The sequence below is a fragment of the Colobus angolensis genome, unplaced genomic scaffold (genome assembly GCF_000951035.1).
Source record: "Colobus angolensis palliatus isolate OR3802 unplaced genomic scaffold, Cang.pa_1.0 Scaffold337, whole genome shotgun sequence".
Taxonomy (NCBI): domain Eukaryota; kingdom Metazoa; phylum Chordata; class Mammalia; order Primates; family Cercopithecidae; genus Colobus; species Colobus angolensis.
In genome coordinates this window covers 562,176-589,398 of record NW_012116677.1, presented here as the reverse complement: position 1 = coordinate 589,398, position 27,223 = coordinate 562,176, and the positions used below count along the sequence as shown (strand labels likewise).

General features: G+C 35.0%; 1 protein-coding gene across 1 annotated transcript in view; it reads right to left on the bottom strand.

The window, feature by feature from the left end:
* NDUFAF2 (NADH dehydrogenase (ubiquinone) complex I, assembly factor 2) overlaps positions 1–27,223 on the bottom strand; it is a 209,036-nt gene that overhangs the window by 90,220 nt on the left and 91,593 nt on the right. Inside the window, exon 2 of the mRNA XM_011952204.1 lies at positions 1,453–1,542. Within this exon, the coding sequence (XP_011807594.1) occupies positions 1,453–1,542 (90 nt within the window). The remainder of the gene's footprint in view (positions 1–1,452; positions 1,543–27,223) is intronic.

Below are 27,223 nucleotides of genomic sequence, written 5' to 3'. Positions count from 1 at the left end.
TAGTGCCACCATGCCCAGCTAATTTTTGTATTTTTAGTAGAGACAGGGTTTCACCATGTTGCCCAGGATGGTCTTGATCTCTTGACCTCATGATCCACCTGCCTTGCCCTCCCAAAGTGCTGGGATTACAGACGTGAGCCACCACACCTGGCCTAATTTTTTGTATTTTCAGTAGAAATGGGGTTTCACCATATTAGCCAGGCTGGTCTCGAACTCCTGACCTCAGATGATCTTCCCGCTTTAGCCTCCCAAAGTGCTGGCAGCCTCGGGTATTTCTTTATAGCAGTGTGAAAATGGCCTAATACACTGGGTTAATTACAGTGTCTACCTTATGAGGTTTTGTGATGATTAAACACAGTGATGGTAAAGTAATGGTATAATATCAGGCATACAGGTAAATACTTGATATGTGTTAAGCGATATATACAGTATAAGTATTGAGGTTTCAGTTCAGGTTCTTTTAGTTGCACATACCAAAACTAACTCAAGCTAGATTTCATGTATTCAATACATACTGATTAAGTACCTACTAGGTGCCTTACGATGTGCCAGGCACTATGCTAGGAACTGGTAAGCAAAAAAACGGAAATACATAACATGGTTATCAGGTGCCATTTTGAACTCAGTCTTGCAGCTGAACTTCACTCAGAGAGAAACTGAACTGGGAACCAGAAAGCTGTTGGAAAACTAGGAAATATTCTGTCTATGTACTTCTCATTGTGAACTAGCTTCCATTTTCTTCTCAGTAAATCAGCTTTTTCTGCAATATCACCTTTTCTAAAATCAATTAGCTTTTTTATGCAATAAAACTTTGATGGTAGATTGAAGGTGACCACTTACAAGGTACTAAGTTCATATGTTACTGTTAGAGCCACACCGAGAGACCAACTGCTGCTGTTTGCTTCCCTTTGATCTTTTATTTTAATTTCAAAGTCTTAGGAAAGGGATCAAGCACCCATCCTTGTCTTAACAGGAGGTCAGTTAACATAGAGTTATTGTGAGTTGAAAAAATACTCCAAATGGTATCTGCAGCAAGTATTATGCATAATTTATAAAAGAAAAAACTAAAAGTTTAAATTACTTTGCAAGTTCATGTGTGTAGCGAGTGCCAGAAACAGGATTCAAATCCTAAGATTGTGCAAGTGCTGGGTCACTACATGAAAGTGAGTGCCTGTTTAAATTTTGCATCTTAGGATTTTGGCTTGCCTCACCTCAGTCCCAGCTCTACTAATGCTTAATAGTTCTTTTTGCTGTACATGCATCTGCTTACTAAAATTCGGCACCTTTACAACTTCCAAAGAAATGCAATGTTAAAAAAAACAGTTTTAAACATTCAGAGACTAAAACTTTTTTGCAAAGAGCAACAGTATATAATTATACATGCTCTTATTGAGTTTGTATATTGTTATACAATTTACCTCCCAGGAGATTCCACTAAAAGCAGAAACTTACCTTCCCATTCTGTTGGAATATCCCCTATTTCATAGTCTACTTCTTTTTTATTTGCTGCTTCTACAATTCTCTTCTCTCGAATAGTTTGTCCTGTAAGACAAAAGTCATTAATACATTTTTAAACGAACCTATGATACAGTAGTTACTACAATTAATCTTTTAATATTGCATAATCCCTTATATGGTTAAAGAATTAAATTAACAGGAAAAAGAGAATAGATTTCATTTTGAATTAGGTATATTACAAAAGGCAAATTCTAAACTACTGCAAAAATTTGTAATTATTTACCACAGCATACAAAAATTAATGGTAGGCCAGCTGCAGTGGCTCATGCCTGTAATCCCAGCAATTTGGGAGGCCAAGGCAGGGGGATCGCCTGAGCTCAGGGGTTCGAGATCAACCTGGGCAACATGGTGAAACCCCATCTCTACTAAAATACAAAAAATTAGCCAGGCATGGTGGCACACACCTGTAGTCCCAGCTACTCTACTAAGGAGGCTGAAGCACAAGAATCGCTTGAGCCCAGGAGGCAAGGGCTTCAGTGAACCGAGATCGTGCCACTGCACTCCAGCTTGGGCTACAGAGTGAGACTCCATCTCAAAAAATAAATTAATTAATTAATCTAGATTTAATGTACAGAAAAAGAGCAAAAAAAAATAATAATAATCCTATAGAGCACTAATGGCCAATAAAAAATATTTTAATAATCAATAGCAAGTTCAATTCCTTCTGACTTACATGGATATCTTACAGGTAGCAATGGCTGCTGCAATTACCCAAGAAAATCAATATTCATGGCTGTTACTAAGTATGTAATGAACCACAAGACCCTGCAACCACCCTGTCCCTAATACACTGGCAAACCCAAGGGAAACCAAGCCATGGGTTGAATTCTGTGGCCCATGTTAATCACTGGCTCTTAAGGGAATTTAAAAGAAGAATAACAAAACTGGTCATTGGTTTGGTTATGGCTATGGTAGACTGAAGGTGAGCACTTACAAGCTTCTAAGTTCATATGTTACTGTTAGAGTCACATTGAGAGACCAACTGCTGCTGTTTTGTCTTCCTTTGATCTTTTATCTTAATTTCAAAGTCTATGGTTCTTCAGATGAGAGATAAATATCTGGAGTGGAATAGTAGCAATGCAGAAACATGAAAGCAGAGAGAACAGTAAAATAAAAGTTGGTGAGAATTCAAGAATGTAATGAGAATGCCTATTGCTTATATTTCTCAGTAAAAGTTGATTAGTACATATTTTAAGTTTATACAGAAGGCATAAAACTATTTGTTATTTTGTCTTGTGTTTTCAGAAAGTCTTCATTATATCTTTCAAAACAGCTTTGTCAAAATGGTTGCTTCACATGTTTCTTTCTCATTGAAACTTTGAGCCTGGGGAAACCAGGTAGGCTTTCTACTTCCTACTATTTAACAAGTGTGCCTGCCTACTCCGGGGAATGTGAGCTGAGACAGAGAAGTCATCAGTGAGGAATGACAAAGGGAGCAGCATGGCTTAACAGTGATCAGACCAGCCAGGGAGAGAAATTTGGACCTTACAAAATAGTCCTTTCTCTTACCACTCCTAAGCCAATCTTACACTATGCTAAATATACTGACTTCATAAATCAACCTTGATGCCTACAAATCTCTCTCCTACACTACCTGAGATTCTATTAACTATAAATTCCTTTAAGTGTGGACAGGAAACTCCTGGAAGTGACAGTACAGGAGAAAGAAAGACATAAAAGGAAAGCCTGAGAAGACTGAATGGCTGGTTTTATTTCTTCCATCTTAGTAATATTAAGTGAAAGGCTGGGAGTTCATAGACAACCCATTAATGGCTAATAAACCTTAAGTATGTGGTCAGGAAGTTCTGTAAGGTCATTTAATTAGGCTGATTTCATTCTAATGCAGAGGTTCCCCAAGTTCTACAAAGAGGAGTTACCTTTTGCTTATCTTATCCAGTAAATTTTCAGTAGGATAAAGGACTGATAGTAAAAGTTGTAGGAACAAGGATTAGGGTACAAGGAGCATACAACAATGACAACTGCATTTCTCTCATAGTAAGGCTCAATATATGTACATGTATTTTTACTAAAACGCTATTTACATTCACATATATAAATACATCATAACAAATTACTATAAATTTAGCATTTATAATTTAGCATACATTAAAGTATACTTATATGACAATGTTCAAAATGTGTTAATCAAATACCTATGTCTTCAAATAGTCCTTATCTAATTACCGAAATGTAAGAATATCTTTCTGGAGTAACAGTTATAGAGAGGAAAACTATTGTTTAAAATAAAACTGCAAATACATGGGATCCTCAAAGTACATGTGTGGTCTATAAGGTTTTAAATGTACATCAATAAAGTTTAGCACATGGGGAGAGGATAGACAGGTCTATAGTTCTCAGTAGCACTACTAAATGCATATATATTACAGGCATATCTGCAACAAAAAAATTAACTTTCTATTCCTACTCTTAGGTCTCTCAACTTCATGTAAGGTCTCCCAGGGATTTAAAAAATCAAAAGTTATACCTATTTGTTTGTGTGTATGCATGTGTGTATGGAAACACAGGAAGAGTAATTAATGAGCTAGTTTAATTTCAGGACAATCACTGAATAAACCTTTGTTTAGAAATAGGTGAAATAAAGATTTTTTTTAAAAAGTATACATCTTTAGTAATATAAAATAAAGCTATTAGCTTATTAAATAAATTCTTTATAATCAGATATGTTTATCTCCTCAATAAATTACTGTAAAACTACTCCCTTTTTTTGGAATAAATACTACTTGTTCAATTTTTATGAATTGGGCATGGAATTTATGCCTCCCACTGAGTAAGGAATTAGGTACAAACTGTACACTTACTTATACTAATATGCTTTCATGCAATATTTGTAAAGACAACTCTATTTATCATAGCAAAAAAATGTCCATCCTAGTGAATAGAGCAAATTTAAGTACCTGATCAAGTGTCAAAATTTTAGGATCTAATTTACATTTAAAAATTAAGTTGGTAACAAAAACATTTAATCCAATATTTGTATAGGTTCAATAAGTCCTAATACAACAAAAATAATTGACATTGGTGGACTCAATGAGTATTATTAAGTAAAAGAGTACATAGTTGTTTTATTTAATATTAAACAATATTATATTTAATTGAAACACAGATTTGAATTCAGGAAGGTAGTAATGGTCAACAATCTATGGATTTAAAGACTGTAGATATAACAGTATATTTTTCCAAACTTTAAAAACTTTAAAGCTGGTTGCTGTTGAGATAATTGCCCTAGGAGGATGGCAGATTTCCTATTTCTTTGTTTAGAAATATATGGAGGTCATTTAGTTTTTAAAAAAAGAAAGAAAGGAAGGAAGATTAAAAAAAAAAAAAGGTGAGATCCCGAAGCATATTGTAGATGACAGGGATTTAGGTAAAAGACAGATTTCACCTGTTCTACTGAGCTTCTGGGATAGCATACGAGCATCCTGGACACAGACATGGGAAGGAGCCTCTAGAGCAGAATCCTAAACTTCAGCCTTTCAAGTACCATCTTTGCAATTTTTGCATACTTTAGAGTACTATATCTTAATATTTTTCTTTACAGTAATTTGCATTTTTCTTCAATACTCATTTTTACCTTACTCTAAAAAATATTCTTGTAATCACTGACTTAATGTGCTAGTTGTGTTTTTTGCTCACCCATAAAAATAGATTTAAAAAATTTAAAGGGTTGTCTCTGTGTCATCTAAAATCACCTTATAGACCACACTTGGGAAACCACACTGCAGACCACGTTGGTTTGTAGAGACAGGCCCAGCCACACATACGGTGATACAGGGCATAGAAACCAATATAACCAGTAGGAAATTTCTATGGACAGGGAATGGCTGTTGAATATCGAAGTCTTGGATTATGTTTACCCTTGATTTAAAAAAATCCTATAGTTCACAACAATGTTTTGTTAGGTTTGAAGGAAGAAGGGAGAGGTCCTAGATTTCCAGAAAGAGTCAGGGGAAGAAAAAAAAAAAAAAAGCACTAATATTTATGGCATGTTTACCATGTGCCAGACATTGAACTAAGTTTTAGCTCTGCATGAGTAATTTCATTTAAGCTTTACAATGCCATGAGGTACTATTATTACTTCATTTTAATAAATAATTTATATATTTCATTTATAAAGAGATTGAGGCTTAAGAGAACTTAAGACATTTACTTGCTAGCAAACAGAAATCAGGATTTGAACATGGGTCTTTTAACTCCAGATCCTAGACACTTAACCACTAAGATATGCTGCTAGACTTTCAGATGACTACAAATGTTACATCTACAAATTGACTACATTTCAGTAGGTAAAATATAAGGGCTAAGCTAAAAGCAAAAGTTACTGCCATTTCTTAAAAGATTAAAAATCACCATTTCTTTCCAAAAAAGAAAAACCACTGCTTTTCATTGAGGCATTTCAGAATGCAGAAAACATATCATAAATCACTTAACTTAATCCTAGTAATGGATTCATTAAAACTTCGCTGAAGAAAATCTGGAAAATACCAAAAAGTAGAAAAAAATAAAAATGACCTGTAAGCGTGTGACTCAAAATATCGTTATTAACATGTTATTCTGTTCCCTTCAGTCTATTATAACTAATAGATTATAAATACACAAACACATACACATGTGCACATGTATTTATGAGATTAAAATTGTACCTATAGCCTTTTCCCTACCACATGGAAAATATGAAGCTTTTCATGTCATTGTTCCATAACTTAAAAAGGAAAATCAATATTCAGTTTCTGAACTTATTCTGACATTCTGAGGAAAAAGAAATTTCTTGTAAAAGTGTGTTAATAACTTTTTTTTGTTCAACTGTGTTTAAAATGTGAAGATAAAAGTAAAAAAGATTGCCTTCTTAAGCATAGGCAGTAAAGCAAGTTAAAAAATACTAAAAATGAAAATTTATATCAATTAAAGATATGTATCAGATACGCCATACAAAGGAAGTTGTACAAATTAACTTCAAGATCAGGGAGAAAGAAAGAGGTAAAGTATAGTGATCCATACATTCTTTATGTTAACATGTAATAGATTTATTAGTGATATTTTAAAACGAATTAATAAACACTTAAAAATTCGCACTTTATGTATTTAAAATAAATTTCATTGTATATATTTAAGGGATATAACATGATGTTCTGGGATATGAATAGACAGTAAAAAGGTTACTAGAGTGAAGCAAATTAAAATATACATCATCTCACAGTTATCCCTTTTTGTGTGTGGCAAGAGCAACCAAAATCTACTCATTTAGCATGAATCCCACACACAGTACAATTTTATTACCAACAGTTCTCATGAACATTAGATCTCTAGATTTGTTCACCTTACATATCTGCTACTCTGTATCCTTTGACATACATCTCCCTACTTCTCCCAACCACCCCTTCATGTCCCAGGTAACCACTGTTTTGTTGCTGATCTCTGTATACAATCAGCCCTCTGAATCCATGGGTTCTGCATTCGCAGATTCAATCGACTACCACTGAAAATATATGGGGAAAAAAATGATAAAATAACAACACAACAATAAAATGCAAATTAAAAAATACAGTATAACAACTATTTACATACCGTTTAGACTATATTTGGTATTATAAGTAATTTAGGGATAATTTAAAGATACAGAAGTATGTGGATAGGTTATATACAAATACTATGCCATGTTATATAAGTGAATTGATCATCCGCAGATTTTTCATAAAAATTTTTTGATCAAAAACTAGTTGACCATACATGTTTAGACTGATTTTTAGGCTCTCTATTCTGTTCCACTGATCTACGTGCCTATTTTTATGCCAGTATCATACTGTTTTGATTATTATAGCTCTGTAATAAAACTTTAGATCAGAAAGTAAGTGTTTATTAATTTTAAATCAAAGTTGCTTCCAAGTCTGTTTTCCTTTCTCAGAATTGTTTTGGCTCTTTGAGGTCTTTTATGGTTCTATACAAACTTTAGGATTGTTTTCCTATATCTGTATAGAATACCATTGGAATTTTGATAGAGATTATGTTACATATGTATACTGGTTTGGGTACTATGAACATTCTAACAATATTAATTCTTCTGATCCATGAGCATGGGATATCCTTCCATTTATCTGTGTTTCCTTTAATTTCTCTCATCAATGTTTTATAGTTTTTGGTGTACAGATTTTTCACTTCCTTGCTTAAATTTATTCCTTAGTATCTTATGTTATTTAATGCTGTCATAAATGGGATGGTTTCTTGATATCTTTTTCAGTTAGGTTGTGTATTAAAATGCTAATTTTTGTATGTTGATTTTTTGTATGCTAATTTTTGTATCCCGTAACTTTGCTGAATTCATTTATTCTAACGGGTTTTTTATTTTTGCTAAAATCTTTAAAATTTTTTTATTTATAGGATCATGTTTTCTACAAATAGAGATAATTCTGCCTCTTTTTTGATTTGGATGGCTTTTATTTCTTTTTCTTATCTGATTGATCTTGCTAGTACTTCTAGTACTACGCTGAATAGAAGTGGTAAGAGTGTGTGTCCTTGCCTTGCACCAGATCTTAGTGAAAACATTTTCAGTTTTTCCCCATGGATTATGTTAACTGTGTGTTTTTAATAAATGGCTTTTATTACATTGAGAAACTTCCCTTCTGTAACTAAACTGTTGAGAACTTTTATCAAGAAAAAATATCAGACTTTGTCGAAATCTTTTTCTGCAGTAATTCAGATGATCATGTAGTTTTTATCTTTCATTCTGTTGATGTGATGTGTCACATTGATTTGTGTATGTTAAACCAGTCTTGCATGCCAGCAATCTCCCCGCTTGGTCCTGGTGTATACACTTTTTGATGTGTTGTTGGATTTTGTTTGCTAATATTTTATTGAAGATTTTTGCACCAACGTTCATCAGAAAGATTGGCCTGTAGTTCTTTTGATGTCTTTGTCTGGCTTAAGTATCAAGGTAATGCTGACCTCATAAAATATGTTTAGAAGTATTCTCTGTAGCTCTATTTTTCAGAGGAGTTTAAGAAGTATTGGTATTAACTCTTCTTTGACTGTGTGGTAGAATTCAGCTGTAAAGTCATTTGGTGTTTGGCTTTTCTTTGTTGGGAGGTTTTCTATTACTTCTTTAATGTCTTTATTAGTTATTGGTCTATTCATGCTTTCTATTTCTTCCTGACTAAATCTTGGTAGGTTGTATTTTTCTAGGAATTCATCCATTTCCTCTAGGTTATCCAATTTGATGGCATATACTTGTACATAATAGTCCTGTATGACCTTTTTATTTCTGAGGCATCTGTTATAATTTCATCACATTCATTTTTTATTTTGTTTGAATTTTTTTTCTTAGACTGATTAAGGGTTTGTAAATTTTGTTTTTCAAAAAACCAACTCTTTGTTTTATTGATTCTTTCTGTGTTTTTTCTTTTGTTCCCTATTTGATTTATTTCTGTTCTTAATTTTATTATTTCCTTCCTTCTGCTTATTTGGGGTTTAGTTTGTTCTTTTCCTGGTTCCTTGAGGTGTAATGTTAGACTATTTATTTGAAATCTTTCTTCTTTTTAACATAGGCATTAATTGCTATAATGTCCCTCTTAGAAATGCATTTGCTGCATCCCATGTTTTGGTATGCTGTGCTGCCACTGCCATTTGTCTCAAGACATTTAAGAAATTTCTCTTTTGATTTATTCTTTGACCCACTGGTCATTCAGGAACAAATTTTTAAATTTCCACATATTTGTTAATTTTCCAAGGTTCCTCCTGCTACTGATTTATAGTTTCATATAACAGGAGTTTGAAACAATACTAGATATATGGTCAATCTTCTTTTGTGGCCTAACACAGGGTCTGTCCTAAAGAATGTTCTATGCATGTGTGCTACAGCAAAATGTGTATTCTGTTGTTGTTGGATGCAAAGTTCTGAATATGTCTGTCAGTTCCAATTGGTCAACAGTACAATTCAAGTCCAGTATTTCCTTATTAATTCTCTGTCTGATTACCCATTTTTGAATGTGGGATACTAAAGTCTGCTACTATTGTAGTATTGCTATCTATTTCTCCCTTCATGTTCATTAATATTTGCTTAATGTATTTAGGTGATCCAATGTTGGGTACATATAGATTTACAATGGTTATGTCCTCTTCATGAATTGACCCTTTTATCATTAACTAATGACCTTCTTTGTTTCTTGCAATAGTTTTTCACTTGAAGTCTATTTTATTATATGTAAGTATAGCCATGCTTGGTTTCTTCTGACCTCTTGTAGGCAACATATAGTTGGATCTTGTTTTTCTTTTTAACTCCATCTAACCATTCTATCACTTTTGATTGGAAAATTTAATCCATTTACATTCAAGTTCATTACTGATAAATAAGTACTTACTACTGTCATTTTGCTATTTGTTTTCTGGTTGTTTTGCAGTTCCTTTGTTCTTTTCTTCCTCTTTTTGCCTATCTTTATGATTTCACAATTTTCTGTAGCTGAGCTTTGATTCATTTCTCTTTATCATTCATGTATCTGCTGGAGTTTTTTGTTTTGTGGTCAGAATGAAGCTTAAATAACATATTTCATAGTTATAATCTACTATTGTAAGCTGATAATTACTCAACATCTGATGCATACAAAAACACTGGACTTTTACCCTCCCCACCAATTTACATTTTTGATACCACAGTCTACATCATTTTGTATTTTGTATTCCTTAACAACTTACTGTAGCTTTAATTATTTCTGATAGTTTTGACTTTTTTGTTTGTTTTTTTTGAGACAGGGTCTTGTTCTATCACCCAGACTCCTGGCTGGAGTGCAGTGGCATGAACATGGCTAACTGCAGACTCAACCTCCCTGGCTCAAGTGATCCTCCTGCCTCAGCCTCCAGAGTAGCTGGGATTACCCAGATAAGGTTTTTTTGTTTTTGTTTTTTTTTTTTTTTTTTTTTTTACTTTTTTGAAGATACATGATCTTACCATGTCGTCCAGGCTGATCCCAAACTCCTGGACTCAAGCAATCCTCCCATTTAGCCTCCCAAACTGCTGAGATTTCACGCATGAGCCACCATGCCTAACCTAGTTTTGACTTTTAACCTTTATACTGGAGATTAGTATGATTTACACACTACCTTTACAGTACTAAAGTATTCTGGATTTACTATTTGCTTCTATCAGTGGTTTTTATACTTTCACATGTTTTCATGATAGTAATTATCATCCTTTTGTTTCTGCCTGAAGAATTCCCTTAAGTGTGTCTTGTAAGGAAGGACTAGCAGTAATGGATTCCCTTGGCTTTTGCTTCTCTGTAAAAGACTGTTTCTCTTTCATTTCTGAAGAACAGCTTTGTTGGGTATAGTATTCTTAACTGTCAGTTTATTTCTTTGGATATATCTTTGAATATATCTTTCCAGTCTCTCTTGGCCTGCAAGGTTTCTGCTGAGAAATCTGCTGACAGTCTAATGGAGATTCCTTAATATGTGACTTGAGGCTTTTTTCTTGCTTCTTTTACAATTCTGTTTTTGACTTTTGATAGTTTGATTATAATGTGCTTCAAAGAGGATCTCTTTGGGTTCAATCTATTTGGGGAGCTCTGAGCTTCATGGATCTGGATATCCGTATCTCTCCCAAGACTTGACAAGTTTTCTGCGATTACTTCATTAAATAAGCTTTTTGTCCCCTTCTCTGTCTCTTCTCCCCTAAGTGCATTTCTCCCATTGTGTATTTTTTTTTTCTTAATGGTGTCTCATAAGTCTTATAGGCAGTCTTCACTCTTTTTCATTCTTTTTTCTTTTTTCCTCTGAGTCATTCCAACAGACCTATCTTCAGATTCACAGATATCTTTCTCCTGCTTGATTGATCTAGCCTGCTGTTGGAACCCACAATTGTATCTTTAATTTCATTGGTTGAATTCTTCAGCTCCAAGATTTCTGTTTTGTTCATTTTTATGATATCTATCTACATTGAATTTCTCATTCAGATCATAAACTGTTTTCTGTCTTCACTGAATTGCCTATTTGCACTGTCTTGTTTCTTAATTACTTTCCTCAGGTTCATTATTTTGAATTTCTTTTAGATAATTAGTAAACTTCAATTTCTTTGGGGTCAGTTACTGAAGAATTATTTTGTTTCTGTAGTGGTGTCATATTTCCTTGCTTTTCCATGTTTCTTGTGTATCTGTGTTGATATCTACACATCTGCTGGTACAGTCACCTTTTCCAAACTTTACAGAGTGGTTTCTGTAGGTGAAGACTTTCACATGTAGATGGGACCAAGGATGCCACCAGATAAGTAGAATATGGTGGCTCTGATTCTATGTCACCACAGTGATGTGATGCCATGCAGCATCTTCAGCAGTGACCAATGTTAGTAATAACTTCAGGTGCCTCCATGGTCTAGGCCTCAGGAGTTTGTGCTACTGACTGTAGCAGTGTAGGTTATTAGGGCACAGGTTTTAGGAATCCTCTCATTCTTGTTATCCTCACAGTGGTGAGTCTTAGCTTAGGGGATCTCTCTCAGTGTCAGATCTGACATGGCTCACAGGCAGAAAAGGCAGCACTGGGATCCAGAGCACAGATGCTCAGAGTATCTGGAGAGCTGGGTTCCTCAGCTCAAGGTCTTTCAAAACTACTGTAGCACCTGGGATCTGAGGTATAGGTTCACTCTCAAAGGCACAAGTGAATGTAATTTTCTCACTAACCCATGGTCTACTGCTTTGAGGCATACTAGCATCTTGGGCCCAAGGGGCTGAGATATAGCTATGGTTCTGACCCTTTAGTTTTATTATAAAAAATATCAATACATATTCCATAAACAAAGTTCCCTCAATAATTATGAGGAGTCTAAAGGAATTCTGAAACCAAAATGTCTGAGCACTATATATACCACTGGAAAAAAAAACAACAAAACAGGAATTTATAAAGCCACAGCACTAAACAATATAGATAAATAGATGAACATAAAAATTGGAGAGATAAAAGGGCTCCTGCTTACCATGATGATGAATAGCAAATGTGGAACACGTACCAGAGTTGGAAAATCATCATTTTCTAACTATCATGACTAATTCTGGTAAAAATTACTAATGGAAAGGAATTGTTTTTATTTAGGTTTCCCTTTCTTCTGCATATAGTGTTCTTACACATTTGAAAGCTGCACAAGCTATTATTTAAAGGATGGTTAGAAATAAGATTTCTAATATTACTCCTTACAAACACTGCCCTCCTAGAGTTTCAGTGACCCTGTAGGTGAGTATGACTCTTGAAGGTGTCTGTGGAAGGAGACACCAAAGGCATCTCTCCTTTCCTGGGTCACTATTCCTTTCCTAATCCATTCACACAGGCCAGGAGAGATATTTGGGCAGCCTTTAATCTTTACATTTCAGAATTTCAGAGGTCATAAAATAAGACACTGGAGGAGGGATTTTCTTCCACTAGTACCAGATCAAAGGTAGATAGCTACAGAGCTGTAACCCACAAGCATATGTAATCCTTGGTAATAGTTTTCAACCAGTTGTCTACTTCTAGCCTGATATTTTACATTGATGGGGTAGCATGAGGAGAGATGAGTGGAATTTGGAGGTGACTTCAGGGTTGAAAGAGAGGTTCAGCTGAGTGAGGTGACACACTTCTGAGATAGTTGTTCCCTTGTATATAAGCAAGCTTCAGGCTTTTGATGCCTGACAGGAGCCCCTGGGTTGGAGGAATGGTGATCAAATAGGTAGGACAACCAGAATAAGATCCTTATAGTCTGACTGATGTCTGTCCTTTTATAGCAGTGGCAGCAAACAGTACAACCAGGGTGATAATTCTAAATCAGTTTGCTGACTAGTGGTGATGTATTCTGCATACAAAAGGAGGTTTAGAAGTATCAGTGCATAATGTATGAAAGTGAGAACTACTGAAAGCCAAGCACCACACTACATATATTAGGTTTGTGGGCTTTCAAACTTTGTTATTCTGAACCATTGCAAATAAAATGAACATAAATTAAGAGCACTAAAATAGGAATTCTTATACTGAAAGCCATTTTTACATATGACTTAAAGCTCAATTTGACTAAAGTTACTCAGATGCAGCATCTATTTATTAAGAGCTTGCTGTTCACCAAGCAGTGTTTAGGTTCCTTTCATGTTTTATCTTTTATCTTTAAAACAATGTTCTATGGATGAGAAAAAAACAAAAGGCATAGGGTAGTTAACTTATCCAAATGTTCACAGCTGATTAAAGTAGTATAGCTAGCATTTGAACCTAAGCATTTCTATGACTCCAAGCATAAGCTCTTTCTATTTAAGATTTTAAAATTAGCATTTATAAAGCTTGCATATAGTATTATTACAGATACCCAATTAAAAACTAACATCTTATTCATGACTATCATAAGCTATTATACCTCACAGTAATTAAAGGAGGCATTCCAGCTTAAAAATGTGATGATTCTATAATCTGACATGTCCTACATATACTTATGTGAACATGGAAGACTATCTCCACAGATAATATTTTTAAAGCAATTATAGAAGTCTTATAGATAAGCTTTCAGAATTTTTAAGACTGCCAACTAGTTCAATGGATTACCTAAAATCTTATTAGCTTCCTCATATTTACAAGTGCCCTATAAGGAATCTCAAATTGTTCTATCACAGAAAATCCAACATTACATCAAAATGCTTGCTTATTCTGAAATGCTTTACATAATATGATTTAGCCCTTCAGATCTGGAAAGATAAAAGGTCTTAAACTACACCCAGAAAGATGGCAGAACATTCCAAGTAACCTATTTCCTATATTGTGAAAATGTCTTGTGGCAAGTTTATAGCACATCAATATTCTGTTGAAACTGGACTTCATTAATGAATTTTTTTAAAGTCACAAATAACATTTCAATCTGAAAATACATAAGAATATCATAATTTTAAAAAAAGGTTAACCTATTGTAAATGTGTGTTTGTGCTTTGCACAAGGACAATAAACTCTTATTGACTGTTAATTTTTAAAAGTTCCATGACAGCACTATATTCAAACAAAACTTTAAACTTTTAAAAACATCTGTAATTCAGCCAACAAATATACACTGAATAGTCTATTGCATTAATCTAAGAAGATTTATAATTAAAAGTTAAGTAGGTTTTCTGATTATATTCCCAAATCAAACATCTAAGTCTTAGAAATGCCTTTACTTTATTTACTTCCTTTCCATTTACTGTGGAAATCATACATCAAAAACTGTTTTTAAAAACAAAGAAATAACACTTGAATATTATGTTGAAAAATCATTTATTTTCCAAACTGAAAGGAATTTTTGATCTGCTGAAAAAGCACAGTTACAATTACACCTGATCTACTCTCCAAAAGAAGGTAACCATTCAAACAAAAAATATAAATGATGAATGCATGACTATTTAGTACATGTAATAATGTGCTCACTATGAAGAGCTGAAAGAAGCAGCCATTTCAGGTTTTGATTGACGTGTAGGAATCAACTTTTGAAGGTACTTCATTCACTTAATACATTCAATATTTTTTATAAAGCTAAATTGTCTCCAATGTATGAAGTATATTCATAACTGAAAGTGTGAACATTTAACAAAATGTCAGAAAAATGAATATTAGGTGATTCTGCTATGAATATATCTAAATTATAACATGAGTTAACATGTCTTAAATACACACAAAAAGAAGGAAAAAAGGCGGGTATGAAACTTTTTTTTTTTTTTTTTTGAGACGGAGTCTCGCTCTGTCGCCAAGGCTGGAGTGCTGTGGCCGGATCTCAGCTCACTGCAAACTCCGCCTCCCGGGTTCACGCCATTCTCCTGCCTCAGCCTCCCGAGTAGCTGGGACTACAGGCGCCCGCCACCTCGCCCGGCTAATTTTTTGTATTTTTTAGTAGAGACGGGGTTTCACCGTGTTAGCCAGGATGGTCTCGATCTCCTGACCTCGTGATCCGCCCGTCTCGGCCTCCCAAACTGCTGGGATTACAGGCTTGCGCCACCGCGCCCGGCCTGAAACTCTTTTTAGCTAAATTAAATAGGCTTTAAGACATTATACAAGAATTTCAAGTTTTAACAAAACTGTTTTACAGTAAGAGGACATTTATGAATGTGATTGGAAATCTTATTTTATAGTGACTCAAGCAAACAAATTCCAATCTAGTACACCCTTGATATAAAAAAAATAAAAAGAATATTTTCTTTCAAAATTAGTAAATATTCATAGTGTGGTATAAAATAATGTAATCAAGTATTTCATTTTCACTTTGAAAATCTAATTTGAACACCTGGGGTTTTCAGTATACAGGTAAAAAGACAAATGGAAGGAAATCACTAAAAATTAATGCAAATATTACTAGAATTTAGAGAATTATAAAATTTTAGTATGTGTAAAGCTTGGGCCAAGCCCAAACTTTATTTTCAGATTTGAAATGTAGCAGATACAGTTGATTATGTGATTGATTTCTAGACCCAAATGGTTTCATAGAAATCAAGTACTTGGTCATTAATCACAGACTATAAAAGAGTCAGAGACCATACTGTTATCTACTGTTACTGATTCACAGAATATGTGGCAGTTTTAAATATGAATAATTCAATAAAAATAAATAGAGTATATTTTGTGGTACACTAGCTCTCAATTTAAAAAAATTATATTTATTAATCCATGAAATTACTAATACCCTTCATTAATCTATTTAATTTAGCCACCAGGCACCACTGATCATTAATAAATAGAAACATATTCTGATATAGAAGGAGACCACATAATCATCTGATGAAACGTGATAGTTATCAAGTTAACAGGAACTACACTAGTATTTGTGAACCAGATCCCCAAGTTCAAAAATTGGGTTTAGTTGGTAAAAGGCTGGGGTGCCAATAATTTTCAAACTTTTGTCTTTTAAAATATCTTCTTTAGAGGTTCAATTTATAAAATTGTTCAAGCAGAGCCTTTCTGATTGAGGGAGGGGTCCAGAGAACCACCCACCTTTTCTCCCCTCCCCTTACATGTAGTTACCTCCTCACACTCCTAGGATTCTAAAACGTCCTGTGCAAATCACCCATTCAGACCAAGTATTGTACTTCTGAGCTTCCCCAGTCCATCTATGAATATATATATTCATTTACTAAACAAAATCAAGATCTTGCCAATGGGCAGAAAGACCACCATACATTTACTTCTTTCCCTATACTATTCTTCATTTAGTTAGTCAAGCAATCTTTCACAAACTACTGAGTAACTGGGAGTAAGATAATGTAGGATTTTCCCTACAGTCCTGTTCTCCAAGAACATGTAAAGCCTACTTCAGCTGTGAATCTATGATTTAAAGCTGGAACTTGATTTAAAGCTTGCTTCCAGTGTTCAGAAAGGATGAGTTCAGTGAGAAGTCATTTTCTCACCTTGGAATAAGAAGTGCTTAGGAAAAGACAAAGTCTGAATAGCAAGAGGGAAAAACAACTCTCCAATTCACTTGTCATCAAGGAAGCAGGCCTTCACTGGGGAGGCATTTTTATACTTTTGAGTTCCCAAAACTGCAGGCTGCTTTAAAGGAGAATATTTAGGTAGTCTGAGGCCAATTACCAGCAGTAAAAGGAAAGACAGGATAGAAAATTTCAGCAAGAAAAAAATTTATATAGCACCATATATATACACACACCTACACGTATACATATACATATATATGTACATGTATATATACATACATATATAGATATACATATATGTGTGTGTGTGTGTGTGTGTGTATATATATCTTTTTTTTTTTTTTGACACGAAGTCTCATTCTGTTGCCCAGGCTGGAGTGCAATGGCGTGATCTCAGCTCACTGCAATCTTGGCCTCCTGGGTTCAAGCGATTCTTATGCCTCAGTCTCCCAAGTAGCTGGGGATTACAGGCACATGCCACCATGCCCAGCTAATTTTTGTATTTTTAGTAGAGACAGGGTTTCACTATGTTGGCCAGGTTGGTTTTGAACTGCCAACATCAGGTGATCTGCCCGCTTCTGCCTCCCAAAGTGCTGAGATTACAGGTGTGGGCCACCGTACCAGGCCATAGCATCATATGATTTTAGTCATCAGTTTAAACTCTTCCTATGACAAACTTTACCCTGGCTAATAACTAACAAAATTGGATGACATGAATTTTACCTTTGTTCTCTATTTTAGTTTGCTGGTAGAAAGATATGCTAATAAGCTGTGATTGCACCAAAAGGCAGGCTGTAGAAGCATGAAAAAGTTGATTCCATTTTGCTTGTGAAGGCTGCAAAAATCTTGCTATTTTTACCTACTTATTCATTATTTCTCAATGATGCTCAAAAAAGATAAACACTACAGTCACTAAGAGTAAGATTTGCAACATGGCATTACTTTAAGATGGGGGTCTTCAAAAATAGAGTACATATAAAAGTGGAGCCTGCCTCTCTACTCAAGGATGTACTGGTAGCCCATGCCCAGATATTTACCTACAAAAGAATAAAATAATTGGAGTTGAACAATTCTTTATTCTTAGTAGCAAATGACAAAGCTTAACATTTTTTCCCTATTTCTTGCTACTTTCCTATAAGCTTCCAGATTCTGAAGATCATGTAATTTAGGCTAATTTAGCAATGTATCAATAATATTATGTTAACTTGGCTTAATGTTATCTGACTCATTTACATGAGAAGACATATTTATTGAGCAACAATTAAGTATATATTATTAGACACTTTATTTTTATTTTCTTGTTTAATTCTCACAACTATCTTCACTTTTATAATTGAGGAGACTAAAGCTTAAAGAAAACTGAATGGATGAGGAAAGGTGTCTTGAATTACTTTTAATTTTTACATGGAAATTTAAGAAAATGTACTAGCATAATCACCTCTTATACTACAAAAACAGTGTCCACATATAGTCAGGTTCACGCTGCCTCCCTTTTTTTATTTCTGCCTCCTTTTCACCACTCATTCATAACCACTTCGCATATACTTTCCACATCCTCCCTTTGCTTTGTGCTGCAGAACAACTTAACTATTCTGTGACAATAGCACCACTTATTGGCTGGCAAAGGTATTGGAATAATCTGAAATCAGTATCTGCTTTCTTACCTTTAGAAAGATACTGCATAATTTGGGCTGTCTTTTTATTCTGCCTTTTTAATTTCAGCTGATTCACACCCACCTGAAAAAGCATTTTTCTCATGTATACGTACATCTCCTTTTTTATCTTTCATATCACCTTTCAAAAACCTGTAGAGTTACTTTACCTCTTGATTTCACTGCTGATCAACGTTTGCTAAGATGAAGCAATTAAGATGAATTGTGAATTAAAAGCAATTGGTGAATTATTCTGAAAACTGAACTACAATTTACAATGCAGTTTCTATTTTAAAATGTGTTGAATTTAAACAAGCTATATACATGAAACTTACAGGATTCAATTGATTTGTAAGTTGGGAAACTTGCCATGTTATTAAAACGTATAAAAGTATAAAGTCTTCTGGGCCGGGCGCGGTGGCTCAAGCCTGTAATCCCAGCACTTTGGGAGGCCGAGACGGGCGGATCACGAGGTCAGGAGATCGAGACCATCCTGTCTAACATGGTGAAACCCCGTCTCTACTAAAAAAATACAAAAAACTAGCCGGGCGAGGTGGCGGGCGCCTGTAGTCCCAGCTACTGGGGAGGCTGAGGCAGGAGAATGGCGTGAACCCGGGAGGCGGAACTTGCAGTGAGCTGAGATCCGGCCACTGCACTCCAGCCTGGGCGACAGAGCAAGACTCCGTCTCAAAAAAAAAAAAAAAAAAAGTCTTCTGTAGTGAGTGGCATACATGGTAAATAAAGGAATAGAATGCTAAAACAAAGCAATACTATACATATTTTCCTGCTCTTAAGAGTTAATATACATCTCCTTGTCTTGTGAAATTTGAATCTTACACTACATATAATGAAACACGCAAATATTTGTTGATAACAATAAGGTCTACTCCTATTTTTCCAGTGACCCCTTAAAGTTATACTAATGACACAAGAGACAACAGCTCTCATTATTTTAACTTTATCTCAACAATAGAAACTTACAGGATTACATCTATAACTCTAACCACTCAATGAGCTCCGTCATAAATTTTTGTTTAAAGCAATGCTCTCTACTTGGATGTCTTTATACTTCTGCTACACAGAGTTCTGTATCGTCCTGTAATACTGAGCTTAGCATCTAGTCCCTGAAATTGTCTTTATGAGTAAGGCCTATAAGTTCCTACCTGTGGGAATTTTGCATTGAAGCAGAGGAACATGTAAGATATCCCAATCAATTTGTCAGTATGAAGTCACTTTTGTTGCTGGTACCAATTAAGTAGCAAGGGGGTTTTGTTCCTTGGATTTTGCCCTGTATCTCAGTTCTAGAAATCGTTAGTGAATGCTACTGAGATTTGGTTTAATGGTGCCATCAACTGCCCAGGTGTAGACCATTTTCCTCACTGTTAGCTATTCCTGTCTCGCAAATCACCTGACCAGGAGTATTCTATTGGCTCCCTGGGACTTGGAAACCTATGGTCTGGCCTGCTTGATCAGTTTATGACATCCACCTCTTCCAGGCCTGAACTGCATTTCCTTTCAAATCTCTCAAATATTTTGATAGGTCTATTACTTTACTCATTTCCTAATTCAAAAACTACAGTTGCTTTACAATGTGAATATATTTAACAATATTAAACTGTACCCTTCAAACTAGTTAAGATGTTATATTTTCATTTTATTTTTGTTTTTTTCTAGAGACATAGTCTCACTCTGTCACCCAGGAATGAGTACAGTGGTTTGATCATGACTTACTGCAGCCTTGAGCTCCTAGGCTCTAGAAATCCTCCCACCTCAGCCTCTGGAGTAGCTAGGACTATAGGCACATGCCACCTTGCCCAGCTAAGTTTTAAATTTTTGTAGCGATGCCCAGGCTGGTCTTGAATTCCTGGCTTCAAGCAATCCTACCACCTCATATGTTTTATTTTTTACCACAATTTAAAAATTTTTTAATTATTTTTTAAAGTTCAGTTGTTTTTTTCTACTATTTCCCTCCCTGACAATGCAAACTTTCAACAAAATATATTTTATTTCAATATTTCCCTTTATTTTATATCTACACCAAGACCTTCATCCAGGTCCTTCTCATTTCATGTCTATATTAATTTTAAAAACCTAACCATATTGTATTCTGATGTCTATTCTTTATTGTTTCTTTAGGGAGCTACTCCATTCCATATGATCCCTACCTTGTCCATGGGGTTGTGTGGAACTATCACCCTTCTACTTAGAGGTAGGAATGTTAACCAAGTTTGACCCATGGTATTCTATCCTTTTAGCCACAGAAACTATTTCAGGGATGGGTACATGACCCCTGCTGGGCCAATTAAGAGTTTTCCTAGAACTTTTGATGGTGCTTCTAGGAAAAGATACTTTCTCAGCTTCTATGATCATAAGCTATAAAGACCATGTAAGACCTGGGATTGCTGGGCCATCTATTCTACTATGTGGAGAAAATCTATCTATGAATGAAACCAATTCAGAGTCATGTTATGGAGATGGTGCATATCCTGATGATATGGATCATTTGAATCTAACTCAATTTCTGTTCAGTTATATTTTCTAAAATACTGTATTAATTTGCAGTAACAAATAGACTCTAAAAAACTAAGTCGTTTAAATAATTAGAAGTGTATTTCTTTCTTATGCAACAGTGCTGGGTGAATGTTCAGGTGGGCCATGCAGCCCTTTCCACGCAGTCACTCAAGGATCCAGGCTGATGGCTATTCAGTCATTTTCAACACATGACTTCTAAGGTTTCCCTGAACACTGCCATTTCATTTAATCAGAAAGAAAAAAGGGCACCCAGGAACACATAATGGAGATCTTTATGGCCCAGGCCAATGAAGTGACTCACATTTCTTTCATTTACAATGCACTAGAGAAAACTTAGTCACATAGTCACACTTAATTTCAAATGGAGCTGCTAAAGGTAGTTTGTGTATCCACGAAGAAGGAAAAAGTAGATTTTGGTAGGAAGCTAGTGGTCTCTACCACAAATATGTTCCTGAATAAAGCCAAATCAATAAAAAGGTTGAATAACAGACACTATCATATTCGCTCCCGAAAAACTGGTTTTACTGAATTAAAAACCTGGCGAAAGACCATTACCCATGATTCAGTGTTATTACAAGAAATACTCCAGAAAACAATTTATCAAATTAATCAAAGTATGTTATCAAGAATACTTGTTCATTACATTAGTGTCTACTTATAAAAACCATTGAAAAAGTCACATCAGACATTAGCATTAAGGATAATAAAAAATAACCAATAGGCTGGGCACGGCGGCTCACGCCTGTAATCCCAACACTTTGGGAGGCCAAGGCGGGCGGATAACGAGGTGAGGAGATCAAGACCATCCTGGCTAACACGGTGAAACCCAGTTTCTACTAAAAATACAAAAAATTAGCCGGGCGTGGTGGCGGGGGCCTGTAGTTCCAACTACTCGGGAGGCTGAGGCAGGAGAATGGCGAGAACCCGGGAGGCGGAGCTTGCAGTGAGCCGAGATCGCCACTGCACTCCAGCCTGAGCGACAGAGCAAGACTCCGTCTCAAAAGAAAAAAGAGAAAATAACAAACATAATTTTTCTCTTATAGGACCAGGAAAGATTAACAACACGGACCCAGTGTTATTAAGAGTGTAGGAAAATTAACAAGCTCTTTTACTGTTTGGAATATAAATTGAGCAGTATGAGTTGTGCGACCAACTGTTTCCTTTTCTGGACTACCTACCAAGAAGCTTAGGGGTATGACCACAAGTGCCCTAGTGGGGTAATTATATAAGATTTTGTACTTTATTGCTTGGTTTTTTTTTTAAATAAGTAACATATTGTTTTTCGAATGAAAGCAAAATAATGCTACTTTATTTTTTGGAAAATAAAAAATAGTTATAGTCCTCTAAATAGTTGTTTGATTGACCTCACAGCCATTGTGAAGTTCTGACATAAAGGTTTCTCCTTTTTGAATTGGTTGCTACAAAGGTCAGAATTGCATTTGAGTCGGCTCTTAGAAAATGCATAAGTAATCAGAATTTATATTAGTGCCTCATATCTGGTTCTACTTTTTCCCCACCCTGACTTTTCATTCCTCCTTTCACTGCAATTTTATGCTTCTATCTTTATGTCCTTTCTGGAAGAAGGAAGAGAATGATCTTGTAATAGTTTTATTGTACCACAATTCTAACACTGTCCCTATACAAAACTCAATCCTACAATGCATATTTTTTTAATACAGCAAAAATCCAAACTCTTCACCTTAATGTTTATACTAATGCCTAGGTCAAACACTGCTATATATGGGAGAAAAAGAAAGAAGGCTCAAGTTGCTCATACTATAGTTCAATAATCCTAATATTTTTCCCACTGTGACTCATATCTGACAACCTAATGGCCTCACATTCCTGGAGGCATACCAAGATGTATGCTATATACAATTCTCAGCATGATAACAACTTGTCTCTTTGGCTATTACTGATCTGGGACACACTGGTGGTCTCAGGGGTCAGATGGTTAGGAACACAGATTGACTGCAATGGAGAGAGATAAGTATAACAGAGAAAATGCTGTGTGCTGTGATACCACACAGGAAAAATAAGGAACCCAGAACTGTGAAGTAAAGAGAAATGGGAAACCTTCTGTAAGAGATATCTGTCAAGTAGCAGTTAGGCGGGCAAAAGAGGAGGCTAATAGAGATTAGAAGGATCATTTTAGAAAATTAAAATTAAGAGAACAATTGGATTTTACATGGGAAAGATTATGAAAATATTTTTGGACACTTGAATATATGCTACTCCGTACCATATGTCATCTTTTCTGCGTCACTGGAAAATCAGCTAATCCATATGATAGCATTTTTTAGATAAATGAAGCCAATTCCTTTGAAAAGCAAATATTCTCAGTCTGATCATTTTAATGAAAAGAATTTAAAAATACTTTAGAGTTCTTTTTTTCCTGCCGTAGTGAACTAAACACCCTTTGTGTACTCACTTTCTCTTTGGATCACATACTAATTATAAACAAAACACAGTCCATTATGTTAAAATGGTGTCCTAATGTGACTTTTTGACTTTTAAATGATTCTTCTACATTGCAATAATGCAGATATTTCTTATTGTCAATTAGTGTTACTGCTAACTACTGTCTGTCAGCCCTTTTCCAATCTTTTACATGTAGAAAATTAAGGAAATAAATTGGTAATGAAAGGAAAACTGAGCTTGCTAAATCCCTCACCTTACATACTATACCAAGTCAGTAGTTCTAGTCTGAGCACAGTTGTATTCTGTACAAGGTTCAAAGCACATAAATTTTATGATTTTTTATTTTTTTTAAAACACCACCTTTAAAGAGATCTTGTTGGATTTTGTTTTGGCCAGTTCTCAGCCATGCTTTCCTGATTTCTCAGGCTGCCATAATCCTTACTTGAAGAGTATCATTTGCATGACAATAGAGTAGAAAAGGGTCAGTCAGTACAGTATTCAAATTTAGACTTTGACCATAATCTGTAAATGAGATTGTACATTTCAACATCATTTCCATTATAATTTTGTCTAGGTTAAGTTGAATTTAAAATACACCACTCCACCTCACAACCAGTAAGATGGCTACTATCCTTCCTACAAAAACCCCAGAATAACAAAATAACAAGTGTTGGTAAGGTTGTAAAGAAACTGGAACCCTTGTGCACTGTTGGTGGGAATGTAAAATGATGTAGTAAGGCATACAGTAAGGCAGTTTCTCAAAAAAAAACCCAAAAAATAATAGTATTACCACATTATCCAGCAATTCCACTTCTGGGTATATAACCAAAAGAATTGAAAGCAGAGTCTCAAAAAGATATTTGTATGTCCATGTGCATTGCAGCATTATTCACAATGGCCAAAAGATGGAAACAACCCAAGTGACTCTCATCAGACTATATATATCAGATTGTGTGTGTGTGTGTGTGTATATATATATATGTATATATAATTGTGTATATATAATTTAAATTGCATATTTTGTGTATATATAATTTTCATTGTGTATGTGTATATATATAAATTATACACATACAATGAAATATTATTCAGCCTTAAAAAAGGAAAGAAATTCTGATACATGCTATAATATGGATGAACCTGAGGACATTATGCTAAGTGAAATGAGCCAGACACAAAAAAGCCAAATACTGTATGTTTCTACTTATATGAGGTACTTAAGGTAGTTTAATTCATAAAGACATAAAGCAGAATGGTGGGGGAGAAGAATGAGGACTTGTTGTTTAACAGATACAGAGTTTTAGCTTTGCAAGATAAAAAGAGTTCTGGAGATTGGTTGCAAAATAATGTGAATATATTTAATACCACTGAACTACAGCCTAAGAAATGATTAAGATAGTAAATTTTATGTTATGTGTATTTTACCACAACTAAATAAAAATTCACAAACTACAGATTTTGTAACCCTGTTATAATAATTCTTCAACTTTGGGAGGGTAAAAATCCATGTCTTATTCCTTATATGGCTTTTTTGGGTCCTTTTTGAGATCCTAAATTATGTGGACTAAAAACAACTCTTACCTGTGATTTAAAAATATATTTAATAAAGAAAACTCTTTGTACCAAGTAAGGCTGGGTTTATAAAAAATTTACTATATACTCTTGGTACTTATTTATAACATTTTTAATAAAAGGTTACATCAATATATTGATTCAAATAGTATATAATTAGCAGCTATAATTCACAAGGATATAATTGATCCTTAAAATTGCCAAACTAAAATTCTATATATATATATAAAGAATACAAAACGTTAATATAATATACTGAATTTTGGACATTATTATATACTGATTTTTAAAATATATCTTGGCCCCAACAGATGACAAGGACGCATGTTTACTTCGCACGTTTCTGTCAAAAACGAGACATAACCACGCAGCCTGAAAAAGTGCACCCCATTGTGAATGTGGTTCTACCACCACTCCCCTCTCCAATCACCCATCTTAATCCACTGTGGTCAGAACCATGATGTTTGTATGGTCTCAAAGATGATATTTTCCACTGCCTGGTTGCCTTCTAGCAACAAGATGAGTAACATCTAAGTCATAGAGAGGAGTGGCGGTTCTTCACTCAAATGTCTTCAAGAAAAAAACCACAATGGTTACAGGAAGAATTCTTATTTGGATGTCAGGATTAAGATCAACTTTACTGAGACTGGGAAACAAGTTTATTGGCCCAGGTATAATGGCTTGAAGAGAGCTGCCTGGGAGATAGCTTTTGACAACACTAACCTCTCAATGCAAATCATTACACACTTCCATTATCCCTAACCTTAGGCAAATTTACTTATTCATGAAGAATCTTAATTTCATAACTCTAATGTCTCATTCTTCACTTCCTATAAAAACAAAAACCATACATGCCTTTGAAATAGTTCCAGGCATCCTACCTGATCAAAGAGTGGCCTCATTTTAAACTCAATCTCCTTTTCAAAAAGTTTAATCTCTTTGGAAGGCCGAGACAGGCGGATCACGAGGTCAGGAGATCGAGACCATCCTGGCTAACACGGTGAAACCCCGTCTCTACTAAAAATACAAAAAATTAGCTGGGCGTGGTGGCGGGCGCCTGTAGTTCCAGCTACTCGGGAGGCTGAGGCAGGAGAATGGCTTGAACCCGGGAGGCGGAGGTTGCAGTGAGCCGAGATTGCGCCACTGCACTCCAGTCTGGGTGACAGAGCGAGCAGAGCAAGACTCTGTCTCAAAAAAAAAAAAAAAAAAAAACAAAGAAAGTTTAATCTGAGTAGGCACTAACCCCAGGATACAAAAATAATCTGCCAACTGAGTTAGTTAACGAGAAATAATATGAATATTTATCTGTTTTTTCTTGATTTAAAATAGATAAACAAGCAAACATATCTCCTCAGTGAAAGCCATCCAAAGGTAATTTCCAAACTCTCCAAATTGTAAAGGGAAGAAACAGCCAAGGGAATGAATTTTCAAACTCAGTTCCAGTACACATTAGAACTTAAAAAAAGTATTAGATGCTGGGTGTTATTCAGGGACACACTTCAATTTGTGATATGAAAAAGAAATGAATTCATTTGTCAATAAGGCACTTGTGAGGGGGAAATGCGAAAAGAAACAAGTCTATCCTGATTTTTTCACCTCATGTTTATTAAATTGCTTTGGAAGTAAACTTTTCTTTGTTCTTTTATTCCATCTGCCATGAAGTAAGGACTATAAAATCATTGATAAATGGCTAGAAATGCTTTCCTTTCACTGTAATGACAGTATATACCCTTACATAAATGCCACTTTAACTCTAGGCACATACAGCATCACCAAAGTACTCCAGTTTACTCTTTTTACTTTTCCTGACCCTAATATCTCAGTAGGAAACCTTACTGGAATGAAATATGATTCTGGAAATAGCTGGGTTGATTCTGTTTTTTACTTTTGGGCTCCGTGGCAGGTTATAATCCTACCAGATAAAGACAAGAGTCTCATCACAGTTTAAATAACATGAAAGATCAGGAAGAAGAGAAGAAAATGGATGTTACAACACTGAGATCCAAGAGCAATGTGCACCTAGTGGGAACAGCCATGGCTGGTTCAGAAATTGCTGAGGTCAGCTCCTAACTCAAATACCTCTCAAGTCTCTAGAAATGGCTAATATTTCCTGGAAATGCTTTGACGCTAGCTAAGCTG